Source organism: Manihot esculenta, chromosome 2 (assembly GCF_001659605.2).
Source record: "Manihot esculenta cultivar AM560-2 chromosome 2, M.esculenta_v8, whole genome shotgun sequence".
In the NCBI taxonomy this organism is placed as follows: Eukaryota; Viridiplantae; Streptophyta; class Magnoliopsida; order Malpighiales; family Euphorbiaceae; genus Manihot; species Manihot esculenta.
The window spans coordinates 10511690-10531032 of record NC_035162.2 but is presented as its reverse complement, the minus strand read 5'-3'; the positions used below and the strand labels follow the sequence as shown (position 1 = coordinate 10531032).

Below are 19343 nucleotides of genomic sequence, written 5' to 3'. Positions count from 1 at the left end.
TCTCCTTGATGACCCTTCTTTGGGCCTCCTGCTTATCAATAGTGTCCTGAGGGCCGTAGATCACCATGACTTGAAGGAGATTGAGACAGACGAGCTGTTCGTTAATGTTATTCTTTCTACGTTGGAGGGTACCTTTTGCGCCTATGTGGTTAAGGAGCATTTTAGAGCTTTAAGGCGAGAGTTTAGTGTCAATGAGACGCATAGGGAGCTTTTGGCCGAAGAATGCTCAAACTTAAAGGCCCGGGTCACCGAAGTTGAGAGTATAATGAAGGAGACCCTAGAGTCGGTGGACAAGTTTCAGGCTGACCTTGACGCGGTCATTGCCTCTAACCTGGGTCTTGAAAATTGGGCTAAATTAGACAAGGACTAGGTGGTCTTATTGCAATGCTAGATTTTGGAGCTGCAGGCTAAAGTTGAGGAAGCCCGGGCTACCTCCATCAGGGTAATTGAGCTTGAGGTGGAACTCTAAGAGACAGTGACCTAGGGCAGGAAGATGTTTATTCAAAGCCAGCATTCTGTGATGAAGGAGTTGATGAAGCATTTTCCTTTTGAGGATTTCTCTTGGATAGATGAAATCCTCCCTGAAAAAGAAAACGAGGGTGGGGAGAGCGTGTTGAAGATACTCCCCTTGAGGATGAGCGTGGTGAAGTTGTACCTTCTAACCGGGTTTTTCCTATAATAAACACCAAAAATATCAATATAACGAAGACTTGCACTACAAGAATTTTCCGGATTAGTAACGGATTTTTCCGTTACTAATCAATGAAAAATCCGTTACTAACCAGTTTAGTAACGGATTAGCAATGGATTTACATCCGTTACTATGAACCTCGTTGCTAATGCAATAGTAACCGATTAGCAATCCGTTACTGATTTAGTAACGGATTTAGTAACGGATTTATAATGAAATTTAGTAACGGATTTCAAATCCGTTACTAATTTAATAAAAATTAAAAATATATAAATAAATTGCATCCGTTACTAAATTTAGTAACGGATAGAAATCCGTTACTAATTTGATAAAATAAAAAATAAAAAAAATATTTTAAATTTATATTCCGTTATTAAATCTATTGTTAATTTTAAAAATTATATTAAATTATTAATTTATTTCATTTTTTTAAATGGAATTAATTTATTTCATTATATTTTACATTAGATAATAATTTAATTATGGTAAACTATTAATTTTTTCATTGTATTTTATATTAAATATTAACTTTAATATTTTAAATTTTATTAATTTTATGAGAAAATTATTATAAAATTACATGAGAAAATTTAAAAAAAGAAAAAATGTGGGAGAATAGAAAAAAATGAGATATAAAAGAGAAAATAACAAAAGAAAGAAAATAAAAGAAAATAATGATAAAAATGAAGAGCAAAATAAGAAAAAAGGGAAAATTAAAGGAAATGAGAAAAAAGGAAGAAAAAATAGAAAAAAGAAAGAAAATGAGAGAAAGATGAAGAAAAAATGAAGAAAAATAAAGAGAAAATGAAGATATACAAAAGAATGTAAAAACAAATGTTAGAGTATATATATGAGAGAAAAGAAAGTAAATGAATGAATAATGAAAGAAAAAGGAAGGGAAAATGATAGAAAGTGGAAGAGAAAATGAAAGAAAATAAAAGAAAATGAAAGAAAATATAAGAAAATGAAAGAAAAAAATATGAGAGAAAATAAAATAAAAATCAAGTGATCAAAAAAAGATCAATGATGAAAGAAAATTGAAGAGAAAATTGAAGGAAATGAAGAAAATGAAAAAAATTGGAGTTAATAATTAAGAAAAAAAAAGATAAGGGAGAAATGAAGAAATGAGGAGAGAAGAGGAGAAAAAAAATGAATGAAATGAAAGGCAAATAAAATGGGGAGAAAGAAAATGAATGAAGTGAAGGGAGATAAAATGGGTGAGTGTATAAATACGCGAATTAGTAACGGATTTAGTAACGGATTTAATCCGTTACTAAATTTTTTAAAAAAAACGCGGGCGAACTAAAATAAAAGGGCGGTATTATTCTCCAAATTTTAGTAACGGATTTCTTAATCCGTTACTAATTTTTAAATTAGTAACGGATGTAATCCGTTACTAAATTTTTTAAAAAAAAACGCGGGCAAACTAAAATAAAAAGGCTGTATTATTCTTTAAATTTTAGTAACGGATTTCTTAATCCGTTACTAATTTTTAGATTAGTACCGGATTTAGTAACGGACTAAATCTGTTACTAAACTTAAAAAGAAAATTTAGAATTTTAAAAAATAAAAAATCGATTTTTTTATTTAAAAAATAGTAACGAATTAAATCCGTTAATAATTATATAATATATTGCATTCCGTTATTAAATCCGTTACTATTTTATTTATTTAATTTATTTATTTAGTAACCGATTTAGTAACAAATTTATTAACGGATTGATATCCGTTACTAATTTTTAGCTAATTTAGTAACGGATTTATAACAGATCTTAAAATCCATTATTAAATTTATAAATAATTTTATTAAGTAACAGATTTAGTAACGGATTGTTAATCCGTTACTAAATAATAAAAATTAATAACGGAATATAAAATCCGTTACTAATCCGTTACAAATTTATAACAGATTTAAATCCGTTACTAATATCCGTTACTATTCCGACAGATTTTTGTAGTGTTGGGCAAAGAAAGCTGATGACCCTGCCCTTTTGTAAATTTATACATATCTTTTAATGAGAATGTTGCCTTTATTTTTATTTTAGGTGTTTTTTACATTTTCTGCATATAGTATTTTTTGAGGCGGAAAGGGTTTGCTCAGGGAGTTAACACTCATTTATTACGCCCAGTCACTGACCATTTTGGGGTTGTGAAGTAAGAAACTTAGGAAATTTTCAAAAAAGCGCTAATGCCCTAAACATAAGGTATTAGCTCATTTGGTTCGAGCTGTTATTATTCATGGCCTAGCAAAAACTATCTTGATTTATGGGACTAATGTCTGAGTGTTCTTGCGGAAATTGCTCTATGATCTGGTATGGCAAAGATTTGCCTTGTGGCATTGATTCATGGGACCGACACCGAGTGGTCTAGATAGAACCGCCTGGTGAAGATTTATCTTGCGGCCTTGATTCATGGAGCCAACGCCCGGTGAGAATCACCTTGTGATCTAGCCTAGCAAAAATTTTCCTTATGGCCTCGATTCATGTGACCAACACTGGAGTGGTCTGGCGGGAACTGCCTTGTGTCCTAGCTTGGCGAAAATTTATCTTGTGGCCTTGATTCATTGGACAAGTGCCCGAGTGGTCTAGTAGGAAACCGCCTTGTGATCTGGCCTAGCAAAGATTTGCCTTGTGATCTTGATTCATGGGACCGGAGCTCGAGTGGTCTCGGAGGAACCGCCTTGTGATCTAGCCTGGTGAAGATTTGCCTTGTGATCTTGATTCATGGGGCTAACGCCCGAATGATATGGCAGAAATCGACTTGTGAACTAGCCTGGCGAATATTTGCCTTGTGGCCTCAATTCATGGGGCCAACGCCCGAGTGGTTTTGTAACGACCCAGAAATCAGACCGCTACCGGCGCTAGGATCCAGATCGGCATAAGGCCGCCAGGACCCGTAGCAAGCCTAACATGCATCCTGTATACCTGTTAAATCCCATACATGTTCAAATATATACATAAAATTTTAAACTTTCTCTTTCATTTACCAAGTTTAACCTGTGCATGCACAAACTCATAAACATAAAACCCCACATTGGAGCCCTCATCAAATACTCCAATGGGTAACATCATACATTAAGCTTGGTTTACATAAGTCATCAATAAAACATTTCATAGATCATGTGCAAAAGGGATTTACTTTACATACTAGGGTCAAGCACAACTCTAAACCTCAATAAACATCATTACATTACATTATTGTACTATACTTTACATTACATTGTCTTTCTCATGTCCACAACTAGCTATTACATAAAACATGACTTTACTCTTGCTGACTTCCTGATCTATCCCGTACCTGCAAACCTGGGGGATTAAGGGAATGGAGTGAGCTACTAGAGCCCAGTGAGCAGAATAATAAAACATTTTATTAAAATTCATGCTTTCATGAAATGCATCACATCACAAATAAATCACATCAAGGATGGACTTGTCACCAATAGCCCTCTACACATTCCAATAGTGCCAGGGGCGTAGAATGGGTCTCTCTGGTCTTTCTCTTACATAACATAACATAACATAACATAACATTCCAATGTGCCAGGGGCGTAGAATGGGCCTCACTGGTCTTTCTCTTACATCGTACCAGGGGCGTAGAATGGGTCTCACTGATCTTACATGCCATACCATATCATATCATATCATGTCAACATACGAGGGCTAATGGATCATTCAACACCCATCCACATTAACAACATAATATGCAATGCAACATATTCGTGAATTCTAATGCAAACACCCTAATATATCTCATGGCATTCATGATGCGTGAATCATGCTAAAACTTTCATTATTTGCTTTGAAATATAAAGAGTCATTATACTCACCTCAGGCTAGCTCTGACAAGACACTGAAGCAGCTATCTCACTGCTGGGGTCCTCGGTTCCTCGGGTCTGAACCTACACAGGTGGACTCAAATAAGGGACCCAACATACATGAACATAACTCTAAACTATTCCCCAAAAACCCCCTAAAACACCTTAAAACAATCATAGAAATCATGCAAAGGAAGGCTGAACAGGGCACTTTCGGCGGCAGGTTCAGCGGCCGAAAGTTCCTCCAAAGCCGAAACTCAGCCACTTTCGGCGGCACCTTCGGCGACCGAAAGTGGTTCCAGAGCCGAAACTCGTGCATGTTCGGCTGCACCTTCGGCGGCCAAAGCTCCCTTCCAGAGCCGAAAGTCCAACTTTCGAGGGCAGGGTTTGGCAGCCGAAAGCTTGCCTCCATAGGCAGGTTCGGCGGCCGAAAGTCCTTCGGCTGCCGAACCTGAGTTCTTCCAAAGGGCAGAACTCAGCCTCCTCATGCACAATTTGCCTCCCAAACCATTCAAACATGCATTTAGCTATTCTACAACATGCATACACATACCACTAAGCATATAGGGGCCTCAAACTATCCTAAACCCCAACACAAACACAAATAACAATTCAAACAACACACATTGTCCATAAACTCAACATTAACCTAAACATACATTTTTACCCCATGAATCTTCATGAAACTTAACCAAAACATGAAATGAGGTGAGGATCTACTCTTACCTCTTGAAGATCGAGAGGAGAGGCGATCCAACTCGGAGATGGGAGAGATCTAGCTCCTTGGGTCTCCAAGCTCCAAAACTACGTTTTTAACTCAAAAATCTTCAAATAAGATGAAAGCTTGTCAAAACTTTGAAAGATTTAAAGGAAATCATTGAAACTAACCATGGAAGGGCATGGACTCACCGTTGGCCGAAAATAGGGGAGAAAGCTCGCCCATTTTCAGCCATGGATCCTTTAATAGGTGGCTGGCCAGGCCACCTTTGGAAGCCGAAAGTGATTCCAAAACTCATGCATGTTCGGCGATCGAACTTGGATTTCCCTCTATGGTCTTTTTCATTCAAAACTCAATTTCTTTCTTACTTAAAATCTTAAAATACATTAAAATATTTTATAAAAACATGATTTTTACCCTTCTAGAGGTTTCCGACATCCGAGATTCCACCGGACGGTAGGAATTTTGATACCAGAGTCTAGCCGGCTATTACAGGTTTGGCGGAAACTGCTTTGTGACCTGGCCTGGCGAAGATTTGCCTTGCGACCTTGATTCATAGAATCAATGGCCGAGTGGTTTGGCGGGAACCAGCTTGTGACCTAAGAACATACCATGTAAAAATACTTTATTGACTTTATTATTAAAAGAATATCTTTTGTTTATATATGAGGGTAAAACTAAATTTCTTGTCAAAATGTGAACAATACCGGAGCAGATACTTTGGGTAGATGACCCTTATGAGCGAAAGTTTTTTCCAGACTTATAAATTTTCCCCACCTTTCTAAGTTTGTAGTCTTGTATATACCTTATCGGGTTCTTTTGTTATTACATGTATGACTCTCATGGGTTCTCTATCACTAGTCGTCTTAGGGGTTATTTCCTTAGACTCAAATTTTTGCCTCTCTTTTCCTTTTCTCGTGAATTTCTGGAGGGTTTCATCTCTTATGAGCCTCTCGATCTTGTCCTTTAATTGTCGATATTCTTCTATTGTATGTCCATAATCTTGATGGATGCGACAATATTTGGTCATGTTCCATTTGTTCACCTTCTCGAGATCATTCTTCTTGGTCCACATCAAGATACGAGTTCGTGAGTCATTTAGCGAGGTGTAATTCTTACACTTACTTTGTTCGTCCTTCCTTTGCAAGATGAGATAGCTCCTGTGATCCTCTTCATGGGCTCGTCTCTCAGGCTTTTGATTTAGCTTTTGACTCGCTTTCTTATTTTCTTTTAGTGTCTGGATCTCATCATCCAATCTGATATACTTCTGGGCTTTATCTATCAGCTGTTGGTATGTTGCTGCCGGGCTTTTCATTAAAGAATCCATGAACTTGATGTTATGGGTCCATTTCTTTAATTCAATGCCTCACATATTATTTCATGATTCAACTCTTCCACCTATATGGCTTCAGTATTGAAATGGAAAATAAAACTCCTTAAAGTCTCGCCCTCTTCCTGGTGGATCTTCCGCAAGTCCGAGAAAAACTTTTTTAAAGGTATGCAAGTGATAAATTTGGATTTGAATATTGTAGCAAACTATGAAAAATTTTGGATTAAACCTGGCTTAGGTGTTGTTACCATTTCTGAGCTAAACTCGTGAGTGTCAATGGGAACACTCGATATAACACAAAATCATTTACATTTTAAAACTGCATGATCGTCCTAAAAATGGCTAGATGGCTTTGAGAGTCCGTCGTTCTGTCATACTTATCTAAACTGGGCAACTTGAACTTAGCGGAAAAAAGTTTCTGCCAATATTTCTTCCGAAAGAGGCAAAACTCCATCCAAACTAAAATCATGTTCCTATTCTCTTTGATATCTTTGTACGATCCGTACTAGCTTCCAATCCACTCCTTTCAGAGTCTCATCTGATTCATCTTTAGATTCAAACTTACCTTTATGTCACATTTTAGTCACTTTTGTCTAGGCTCTGGGGGTGTTTACGGAAGCTTCATCTATTCTTCTGGGGTCCATCTTAGACGCCTCTTCTTGGACCTTATACTGTCCGAGAGTAGGCTACAACCTTTGGATATACTGAAATATCTGCTCGTTGTTCAAATTATTAAGGTCTGCTTTGTTGACCATTGGAGGCATGTTCTCTCGGTTATCTAGGACAGAGGAAAGGATGACTCCCTCGTTGGTAGCAATATTGTCAGCAGCGATAGGGCTTATAGCCATTTCAAGTGAGGAAAGACGATAGGGAACCGGGTGTGATCTAGAAGCAGGTTTAATGAATCCTTTCTGACAATGGAACCAAATGATATTGTTGAGATTAGATAGATGACATAGCCGAAATGGAACTGAGCTGCGATTGGCTAGAACTTGCAAGAGAGAAAATGTGAGGTAATGGTGGGTGCCCACACCAGCCACTCTGACGCTCAAGTCAGCGTTTTGAAGAACATAGATAATGCAATGGATTATTTAGAGTTTGAGTAGTATTAGAGATAGCGTACTCTTTCGTCTCTGTGATAACTTTCCTTTTATACTGTAAGAGAATAGGAATAAACATAGCATTTCCTGTGAATCTAGCGATGATGTGGCTGGCTGCTCGATAAGGTGCATTGCCAATTAATGAGTTGGTAATCTGCGATCTCAGGCGAAATAAGAGTATGTTTGACAATGATAACTCTATGTCAAAACTTGATTCGTTGGGAAAGGGCGAGTCTTATCATCAAAGCAGATATTAAAGAGTTCGGATCATTCCTTTTCTTGTGCGAGATCATATTTTGCACTTGTTAGTTCCTTATCACGTAACTCTTATCTTGTGGTAACGGCTTATAACTTACTTTGAACGAATGTTATGTAACATCACTTATGTTATAGGGTATAAATTTATAAATTTTTATAATTTTTAAATTTTAAATTTTTTTTACATAAAATAATAATTAATAAATATATTAAATACAATTTATTATTTTTATCATCACTATAATATATAACTAACTTTGTACATTTTAATTATAATAAGTATAATTTATTATATTAATTATTGACTTTTTACTATTTTTAATATAATATATTATTAATATTATAATAAAAATTTAATATATTTTATTATTAAAAAATTATTGTATTTTTTATTTTAATAATAAATATAATATTAAAAATATATTTATAATAGTTAGGTAACTACTATATAAAAAGATATTTAGATTATAAAAATAAATCACTATATATATATATATATATATATAAATTTTGACTATCTCACAATAGTATTAGTTTAATAATTTTTTAAAATTATATTTAATATAATTTAATTAATAAATATTATATATTTTTATTTCTCAATAATTATATAGAATAAATATATATAATCAATTAAAATTATTATAAAAAATATTAATTGTGATAAAACATATGAAATAATTAAAAAATTAATAGAATTGCATAAATATTAAATTAAATTTTTATTAATTTGAATAATTTATAAAAAAATAAATAAAAATAATAAAAATATGATAAAAAATAAAATAATATTTATAATACTCATTGTTATAAAATTTTAAAATTATTATAATTTATTATATTAATAATTATAATAATTTTAATTTATTTACTTTTTACTATATATAGCATCCATTCTATATAAAATTCATTAGTATAATTTCTTTCACACGGTTCTATTCCTTTCATTTTCGATTAATTCATATCGTGAAGTTTTTTATTTTTCCCTTTATACTTAATACCTTTCATTTTCGATTGACTCATGTTATGAAGTTTTTTATTTTTCTCTTTATGCTTAATATGGATATATGATTATACAATTTTTATAGGTCAACTCAACTCTTTTTATAGATAGAAATTAGATTCAGCCAACTCAACTGTTTTTGATAGATAGAAGTTTGGATAAAAGTTATTCAACTGTTGAAACTCTTTTATTAAGTGATTTTCCTCTTCTGCCACTGCTGTTATCATTATCTACCACTATTAAAACTTAATAAACTTTAAATATTGTCACTTGAATGAAATCTCTTATTCAATATTAATAATTCCTAGTAAGCATTAAAATTTTTATTTTTTTTTTATTTTTATATAATTAAATTTATATTTTTAAAGAAATAACTAAAATTTATTGATGTATAATTTTATACTTATTAATATTTGAGACCTTTAAATTTTTTACTCTAAAATTAAAAATAATGCCTATTAATTAGATTTTTAATTATTTTATATAGTTATATTCTTTATTTTATGGCTATACATATTTAATTAATAATTTTTTTACATTATTTTAAATCTCAATAAATAAAATAAAATATTATGATATATTTTTCATAGCTTAAAATTTAAAAACTGAATATAAAAAAGAAAATATTTTATTTTTTGAGTAAATTTATATAAAAAAATATATTATTTTATAAAATAATTTTATTTAATAATTTTATATAATAATAATATAAAATATTTTGATATTCGCAACATTCAATTAAATCAATTATTTAAAACAAACGAATTGTCAGTAGTGTCTAGAGTCTTCCCGTGGGATCCAGTCGCCAGATTTTGAAGAGCTAATTAGAAGCGCCTCGCGTGGACAACGCACGCTCCACATTCGGTACTCCACGCCATCTCATATTCTTCTCATGCTTCGTTTCTGTGAAAATTTGCAATTTTGTTTTATTCTGCTAGTCACGTATTTCTAATTTCAGATTGACTAACCATCTAGACAATCCATTCTCGGCCACAGCAGGATGAGGCGGTAGCACTTGAAACTGCTCCCCGCACCATTTTCTGTTTTATCTTTTTTTTGTCTTCCCCGATTCTTGCATTTGCACTGCAGGCAAAGAAGTGGCAGGACGCATGAGAGGAGCAGGAGAGGGATAAAAAGGAAACAATTAATCAAGCTCTTGGTTTCCATGGTATGTTATTGCTTCAGAAAATCTTTCCTCTTTCTTCCTTTCATATCTTTGGTTGAGGATTTCCTTTCAATTTCACTGTTTATTTATCGTATCGTATCTGGATTTTGTCTAAATAGATGCTTTCTGAGTGAAGCTGAAATTGGCAGCTGAGGAGGAGGAATGTTTCTGGTTTTTGAAATGTTGCTATAGTTCATCACTTTCCAGTGAGATTGAAGGTTTGATTTATACAAATAATTATAAAAATATATTTCTTTATAAAAAGTTTATTTAGCGAATCGAAGGAAAAAAAATTTTAATTCTAATTTAACTAGCTGAAAATATTTATAATTATAGAAAAAATATTTGAAGGTAATTTTTTTTTTATTTTATGAACAAGATATTATAATGATAATACTTGCTTTATTTGATATAAGAATGAAATATTCTTGGCAAGTTTTTCTCGATACTTTGTTTTATTTGAAAAAAAATTATTAATTTTAAAATATTAAAAATTACAGACTCAATAAAAACATTAAAAACTTGTGCTGCCTTATGATTAAATAATATAATCTCAAATTGAAGCAATTTTGCGGACAGAATTTTAATTGGATGGAATTTATATAAAGTTGAATTAAAGAGGTTATGCATTCGGCTTTTAATTCTGGCAAAAAAGAAAATGAAGCAATTTAAAACGTGATCGTGCCAAATTTACTTAATTTTACTAACTCAAGTTCATCCGGTCATCGATTTCAATTCGGCCGTAATGCTTGCACCTGAACGCTGCTTTTGGTATGGACGGCACTCGGCACGTGCCTAGCTATGGGCAGTTGTGGAATTTCATGAGAAGATGAGAAATCCTTGTTAAACCCTAACTTCCACGGACTCAGCAAGAAGCCTCTGCTACTACTCTCTCGTTAGCTCTCTCTCTCTCTCTTCCCCTGTCTCTCTGAAGATGGCAAAGCGTTTGATTCCTTCTCTGAATCGCATTTTGGTTGAGAAAATCGTTCCTCCTTCCAAAACTAACTCTGGAATTCTGCTTCCTGAGAAAACCTCCAAGGTTTGTTTTTCTTTCTCATTTCTATTCCTTTTTTTGAATTAACCTTACAGTCTTATTGTCAGGGCATTTGATTTTTGTCTGCTTCTCTACAATATATTACTGGGTTTTATGACTATTGCTTGTATTCTTAGATCGTCTCTGGGTTTTTAGTATCCTTTAAATGTGGGTCTTTACCATATTGGAGATACTTTTATTTGTGTATTTATCAACTTCTTGTTTTCATACTGATTTGCATGGACATTTGTTCTGTGTTTATCTTTTCCAATTAGTCGACGTTAATAATTTCTGGCTTCTTACTACTAAGCTTTTGGAGTGACTGATGTCAGCTTTCTGTTGATGGCCATCCTCATTTTGGTTGCTGAGTATAAGTCTTTTATGAGATTGGATAGAGAAATTAACACTCTGTTTGGAAGAAGTAAAGTTTTTAAAATATAGTTTGTTGTGGGCTTAAAAATTTTGCTACTTTTTGTTGTTTGAGAACAAAGGAAGTGTTTTTAACGTTTTTGGAGATTTTCTAAAATCTCCAAGAACCATACCTTATAAAGCATGGGTTTTCTCAAACATAAATTCATAGATTTAGAACCTTGAAAAAAAAAAAAGACTCTTATAAAGCCAAACGAGACTCTTATAATCCCAAACGAAGTGTAAGGCAACAATAATCTAACTTGTAGTTTATAAGCTACCACATTAACGTTCAAAGAAACTGTGATAAGTGTTGGGAAATAGGACTATCTAATAATGAAAATTCATCACTATTAACTATGTAGGTTACTATTTTCTAGAATGTGTTGCCCTGACAGCACTTCCTTGAAGGGGATGACTTAATTTATGAGAGTTGAAGAAGGTTAGTTTAATAGCCTGTAATTGTGTGGCAGCGTAATCTGGGATGTAGGATGCATCTTATTCTTAAGTATGATGCCTAAAATCTTTGTTTGTGAATACTAGGAACCTACTCCAAGTTCCTTTATGCAAATTGTGGGCCATTATAATCTCAACTCTCATGTCCTGATTCATTCACACTCTATTGACATTTAATAAGCAAAAAGAAACTGCAATGAGATGTTAGATCTCATTCTCTTGACCGGTCGCAAACCTCAAATTGCATGTTGTTGGTATTGAGGTTGACCTTGACCATCTCAAGTCTGACAGTGGCTTCTTTTTATCAATTTTAAGTGTCTGAGCTTCCTGATTCGGTTATAGTTTCAGGATTCTGATTCAAAATTTCGTTCCTACATGTACGAAATCAAAGTTTCAATTTAATTATTGAACAGTTTCTTCAGTTGGGCCTTGTCTCAAATGCTGAGGATTGTGGTGGGTTGCACTTGGTTAGATCTTACAATTTCCACACTTGCCAAGAAGAAAAAGAAAATACAAATAATGAACTTTCATTTTGGAAATTTGACACTTCCTTGAAAAGCTGTAAAGTCCAGCAATTTTGTCCCTTTTTGGTTCTTCATCCTAGGAATTGCTTTACATGTTTATCAGATTGCATATGTATCTGAGTTTTGTGGGTGATTTGGTAAACTCTGTTGGATAAAAATGCTCTGAGGTTAATCTAATTTCTTTATTTGTTTTATAGTTGGCTACACATCATGTGTACTAACTGTTCTGTGGATCTTATTATTATTATTTTTCTTTTTGCCAATGCTTAATATTTGTAGTTGAACTCTGGAAAAGTGGTTGCCGTGGGTCCTGGAGATAGGGATAAAGATGGAAAGCTTATTCCTGTTACTTTAAAGGAAGGAGACACTGTTCTTTTGCCCGATTACGGAGGCACTGAAGTGAAACTTGGAGATAAAGAGTAAGTCTTACTGTCTCTCGAATGTCCTTCAATGCGGTTTAGTGTCTAATAGTTGGTTTCTTTATGATATTTTGCATTTGATGGTACTTCTTTGGTAATCCATCTTTGACGTGTTTCTTTTCTCTCGGTTCATCATGTAAGAACGTTAAATATCTTTTCTCATTTATACTATGTTCCTTGTTTATGGCACTTGTTATTATCTTGTGAAATGCATGTCACAGTCTGAATATTGCCTGGTAAGTGGCATAATGATTTGAAGTAGATCAAGGTAGTGATTCTAGAGAACACGCTACTCTGCTTTATTGTCTTCTGTAACTATTAATGAGTTGAGTGAATTGGGATGCCATAATAGATGTGTGTTGCCTTCTTTAAATTGTTTTGTTGGTACATCTTGACTGCTTTTGTTATCTACAGTTCTGATTGCAATAAGCTTAGATGACTTGCCTTGTGCTTGTTTACAAACTCTTGGGAAGCAGTGCCAAACTAGAGATCTATTTCTGTTCCATTATTTTGTTGAGATTGCTCATGTTGAATCGCAGCTTAATCTTAGGTGTTATTACCTCATCGGTCTTATTTGCTCTTTCAGGTATCATCTGTACAGAGATGAGGATATTCTGGGAACTCTTCACGACTAAAGCATAATGTTTCCATTACATGCAAATGTTGGAAATTAATCCAGTTAGATACTCTTGAAATGTTACTGTTGGTTTCCCGGCATGCCAATTGAAACTTGTATCAACTACTTACTCTTTTGTATTTCCATGGGAATGAGGTTGATGTTAATTTGCTGCGGACTACGAGAAAACCGAAAACTTTCTTGTTCCATTTGATGAGCGTCGTTATAGTTGATATCCCATTGTGTCGTATTTCAAGTTAAACGCATCATTTCATCAATCTTGAGTGGTACACTTATAATATCTAATAATTTGCATGAAAATCTAGGTTTTCTACAGCTAAGATCTCACAAAAATTGGGTAAAACTTGAATAATTACGACAAAAGTTCAACTTTTATATTAGAAGCGATTCTTTTTTCTTCTTATTTTAATTAATCAGACATTTTCTTTCCGATTTCTTTTTAAATAGAATTAAATATGTTAATAACTCTTTAGTAGAAGATTATTTGTGTTGATTGAATTAATCATTTGCTAATTAAGAATCCTTTCATGGATTTCATTTCATTAATTAAATACTTAAATAATGGCAAGATGCATCCTCAATACACTGATACTAATGAAGCAAAGTATCACCTTTTTTTTTCCGACTTAGATTAGAATTTAAATTTAAAATTTTATTATTAGTAAAATCAATTTAATATTACCAAATTAAAGCTCATTATATCAACTCTAGGGCTATATATGAAAAATAATTAGCATGTGATTGTCCTCTATTGGTGCGATATACTGGAACTCAGTGTAAATTTTTGTATTGTATACATTATGCTTAAAAAGGTTTTATTAATTACTTATATTATCCTAACTTAATTGTCAATTAGGATAAATTACTTTTTTATTTTTAAATTTAATATATGTGTTTCTTTATTTATCAATATTTTAGCCCACGTCACTTCTTCACAATTTTATATTATTTAATGATTAAATTGTATCAGTATTAACACTTAATGGGTTAATACTGATTAAATTGTATCACTTCTTCACAATTTTTAAAATTATTAAAAAAAATCATTTTTTACTTTATATAATAATATGCTTCAATAAAAATTTATTTTATATTTAATAAAAATTATAATTTTAACTATATTATTCAAGATAACAATTAAATTATTCTATCAATTCACTTTTTATTTGTTTAAAAAAAAATTATTGTCTATACTCAGCAACTAAATAAATGTAGTAATACTCAAATTTTTATTATTTACTTATAATTAAAGTATATAAAATAATAATTATGACAGAAATCCAGACATGATTTAATAATAATACTATAAAAAATACTACATATATAAATCAATACATAAACGGATCTTTAGGCCATGTTCTTGTCTTTTAACTTTTTCTTTTCAACCTCATCTCTAATCTAATTAAAAAACATCATGTTTTAATGAAAAAAAAAAGGTTTTAAGGAATGAGGAGGAGTTTATACATAGATAATTAAGAGATCCAATATGCAGCAATTTACTTAAAAAGCCAGAGCCAGCATATACATACATGGTTGCTTTGAATTAAAATTTTGGTTTTATTAAGAAAATGAATTATACAAAAATTATATATAGCTAAAGTCAATAATTCCCTAATGAAATTCCCATTAATTCATTTAATTTTAGGATTAGAAGAACAAAAGGCGAAAAATCATCTGTTGTAATAAAACACTATTTTCTCTGTCCTTTATGGAATGCTTCACCTATTCTTTTTGTATTATTATTATTTTTAGAGTAAATTAACATAACTTCATTGGGTTCCCCATGAAATTTCTCTCATGGAGAACGACTATTCCATATTTAAAAGAAACAAATAGGTATATATATATATATATAATGAAAGAAATTCATGCAAAAAAGAAATATTGAAATTAAGGATCATGATATTGATGCCATCAATGGAGGCGTAATTACTTTATGCTTGTTAATTTGCTATTTTAACTCTTGGGTGGTTGAAAATAGTAACTATCAACACCTCTCAGCTGACCTCTCTCTATTTTATATAAATATATATATATATATAGAGAGAGAGAGAGAGAAGCAAGTTGATGTCATCAATATCATGATCCTTAATTTCAATATAACTTCTTCATTCAAGAAAGAAACATATCAAGGATTTCTATACGCAGTTGTGAGACTACACAATGAAAGACAAGTAAAAATAATAATAATAATAATAATAGAAATTATTCGAAAAAAAGAAATATACAAATATATTAAAAACTCCCATTATGTAAATATATATATAAATATATAATTCAAAGCTTTATAACTAGCTATCTATTGTGTAAAGGATTGGGACCTGTGTAGATTTTCCTCTTATCATCACTCAAACCTACTGGATCATCACCATCTTCATGATCTTTATTGTCTCCTCTGAAGCCACCATGAGATTCAACAGGATGAAACTGAGAAGCAGACCCAGTTTTGAAGCTTCCAAATCTTGCTGACTCATCTGGAAAAGCTGAACTTTTTAACAATAAAACTAACACAAGAAGCAAGGCGAAGAAGATGAACTCTTTTAATCTTAAACCCATTTGCTTATTCGCTCTCTAGAGCTCAGAGGAGAGACCATGCAATATTTTTATCTTTATAAATGCTCCTGCCACAAAACCCTAAAGTGAAACCAGCAGAAAAAGAAGAAAATGGACAAAAAGGGAATTTCCTGTCGTTGGATCTAATTGAAAAAAGGGAAGTATCTGCTAGCCTCTATATGTGAAACTCAAGAAAAAGTACAAGAAAAGCTGAAGTTTAGAATGGGACATCAAGCAGAAGAGGAAGAGGAAGATTTCAGAATTTTCTTTTTTTCTTTTCTTCGTTTTCTGTGATGGGAAATAAACTTGGAGTTAGAGGTAGCTAAATGAGAAGTGGTCAATGAGAGAGGAGAGTCAAAATGCATAGGGTTTGGTGCCTGAAGCTAATGAAGGCAAATAAATATGTTGCAGAGGCCATGTTTTATTTGGGAAACCTCCTTTGGACCAGAGAGAGAGAGAGAGAGAGAGAGATGTTTCTGTTGGAGCTTTAGGTGATAGTTGCTTCTGCTGTTGCATACATTTACAACCAGACAGAGAGAAAGAGAGAGAGAGAGAATAAGGTGTTGTTTGTCTGAAATATACTCCTTTGACATAAAAGTATGAGAATTATGCAAGAAGACACTGTAATTTCTATATAATTTTTGGAGAATAAAATTTTGGGCAAGTAAGTTATGATGATGAAGGTGAAGTCTAATCAAAGATGAAATGAAAATATATAAAAATGGTCAAAGAGGTAGGAGGGGACTGTTGGGCCATGGAAATTAAGGTGGAGGAGTGATGTATGTATCTTTCCTTTCTTACAGAAAATGATGTTGTCTTCACTCCCTTTTTATCATCACAAAGGACAATCTTAAAGCTATTTCATTTCATTTAAAAAATCATCCTCATTGCTCTACAAATTCACCCCCCTCCCCTATAAAATCTTCCTAAATTTCACCATTTCCTTTTTTTTTTTTTTCATCCCACATAAACAAATGAAATTCTTGAAAAATATATATTTTTTAAAATCAAATTAATCCTGAATATTAAAAAAAAATCCATTTTATTGAATTATAGGGTTATTGATCAGAGGTGGATATTATGTGATGATAACCTATGGTTACACCCACTCCTCCTCACCTTAGACCTTAGCAAGGGGCCAGGATCAAGCAAAGCAAGGTTTTGACTTCTGTTTACGGACACGTGGCAGTGTTTAATAGGATGGTGTTTTTATCACATATGATTGTGTCGTGAAATCCTTCATCTTTGTACGGCAATAAGGTAGGTTGATTTTGTTAGCTTGTAGTTCACGACTCCTAAAAGAAATAAATAAAGCCTTCGCATGCTAAATAAGAAATACTTTTTGTACAAAAATACTTTCTAAAATCAAATAAATTTCTCTTTTTTTTTGGTTATTTTATTAATTATTTTACGAAATCTAAACAGATTATAGGATTGATTGAAACTCCTTTGCACATAAAGGTTTAGTGGCCATTTGACATTATGGTTGCAAAATCAATGGAAAAAATAATTTTAAATGCTATTGAAAAAATATTTTTGTAATTAAATTTATGTACTTTTTTATCATTTTAAATACCCTTTAACTAATATATTTCAAAAGTTTAATTTTTGATATTAAAATCATTAAAACAATGTCAAATTTAACTTTTAAAAATATCTATGATTGAGAATAAATTAGATTTTATCTTTTTATAACAAATTAATACTAACACTTAGTTAAAGTTTAAATTTATGGTATGACGGCTAGGCAGTAATGGTAATGCCATATCCCTATAAAAACAATTATCTTTTTATTAAATTTTAAGAATTTCTTTTTAAGAAAAAGTAATGCTTTTTATTTTAAAATGATAAAAAATTTTATTTTATTTTATTTTATAGGGATGGGGACAAAATAATAATAACATTATCAAAAGAGAATCAATATTCCAATATTGATGTCCCCTCTTCTATACTAACATTTGTTATTTTCAAGTGTTTGTATATTAACTTAGTCAAAAATGAGCGTCCCTAACTCATCATTATATTTAGACTTGTGGGCAATCGTACCTCACAATCCACCAATGGATTAATTGATCCTACTTTTTTTCTAATTAAATATTGCTAAAAGTAAATAAAACTAATAAAATTTTCGTAAAAAATTACATAAATTAATATTTTATGTTATAATATCGTTATTTTTTTATAATTGCTATTGATTTATAGTTACTGTTTAAATATATTGTGATAGCACAAGGATATACCAAGGAAATCCATTAACATGAATGGCTAAAACTATAATCTATCTTGGTGCTTTGAGAGTATTTCTTGATGCTAAAGGGAAAGAGTTTCCACTTTTGGCAAAGTTTGAAAACAATAGGTCATCTACATGTCCTAATATTCAGCTGTAAATTGTAAAGAATAAAGGGTAGACCTCCAACTATTCATATATTAGATTAATTATTAGCCTAAAAAAATCAATATGCATGGCTCTGAATCCTGAATTTTTCATCTCCCTATGCTCTTATAAATTTCATGCCACCTTTTCACTTTGTGAGAACTTTCAAGGCTCCCTTTTAATTATGAGTTACAATTTGAGTGCTATATAGCTCTGAGTGAACTAGCAGGGAAATAAATTAATTAATTAAACCACCAGACTGTCCCCTTGTGGGAATGATTAAGGGCTTGGTGGGCAAGCAATTAGGAGTTCACTCTCTTTATTTCTGCCTTTTTCTTAGTGGTCAAAGTCTTGGTGGTCTATCATCATTGGGATCTCAACTCTTCCATAACCTTTGACACCTTGTCTCCATAACCCCTGTTAATTTGTGACAGGCCTTTCAAGTTCTAATAGGAGAGGGCCAATCTCATTCCAAATATTACTTTCCCTTCAAATTTTCTACTTCATCACAAATCAGAGATGGCTTGGACACTGAACAGAAATGTAGAGCACCAAGCTCAGATTAGATGGCGAAAGCAATCGCGTCAAAAATAGCAGTGACAGTGGGTACTAACCACTATATTATAGAGTTGATAGTGATGGCAGTGACAATCATCATAGTAAGTGTAACAGTGATAAGTTGGCAATAACAATAATAATAACAGTGATTGAATATGTGATATCATTGATTTATAAAAAAAAAAAAAAAAATAGCAAAGTGCCCAAAAAGAAAGTTATCTAAACAAAGGGTGCCTGTGGTAATCCAAATTAAGAAAAATGAAGCTTGTCTTTCATATTCTAGATTATCAAGAACGAAAATG

The 19343-nt window shown here is 32.1% G+C and overlaps 1 protein-coding gene across 1 annotated transcript; it reads left to right on the top strand.

Moving 5' to 3' along the window:
- Positions 1-9758: 9758 nt before the first annotated feature.
- Positions 9759-13744, top strand: LOC110603265 (10 kDa chaperonin, mitochondrial). Its single transcript, XM_021740967.2, has 5 exons — positions 9759-10082; positions 10199-10297; positions 10879-11118; positions 12780-12919; positions 13506-13744. The coding sequence occupies exons 3-5, from the start codon at positions 11014-11016 to the stop codon at positions 13552-13554; spliced, it is 294 nt and encodes a 97-aa protein (XP_021596659.1). The 5' UTR covers positions 9759-10082; positions 10199-10297; positions 10879-11013; the 3' UTR covers positions 13555-13744.
- The last annotated feature ends 5599 nt before the right edge of the window (positions 13745-19343 follow it).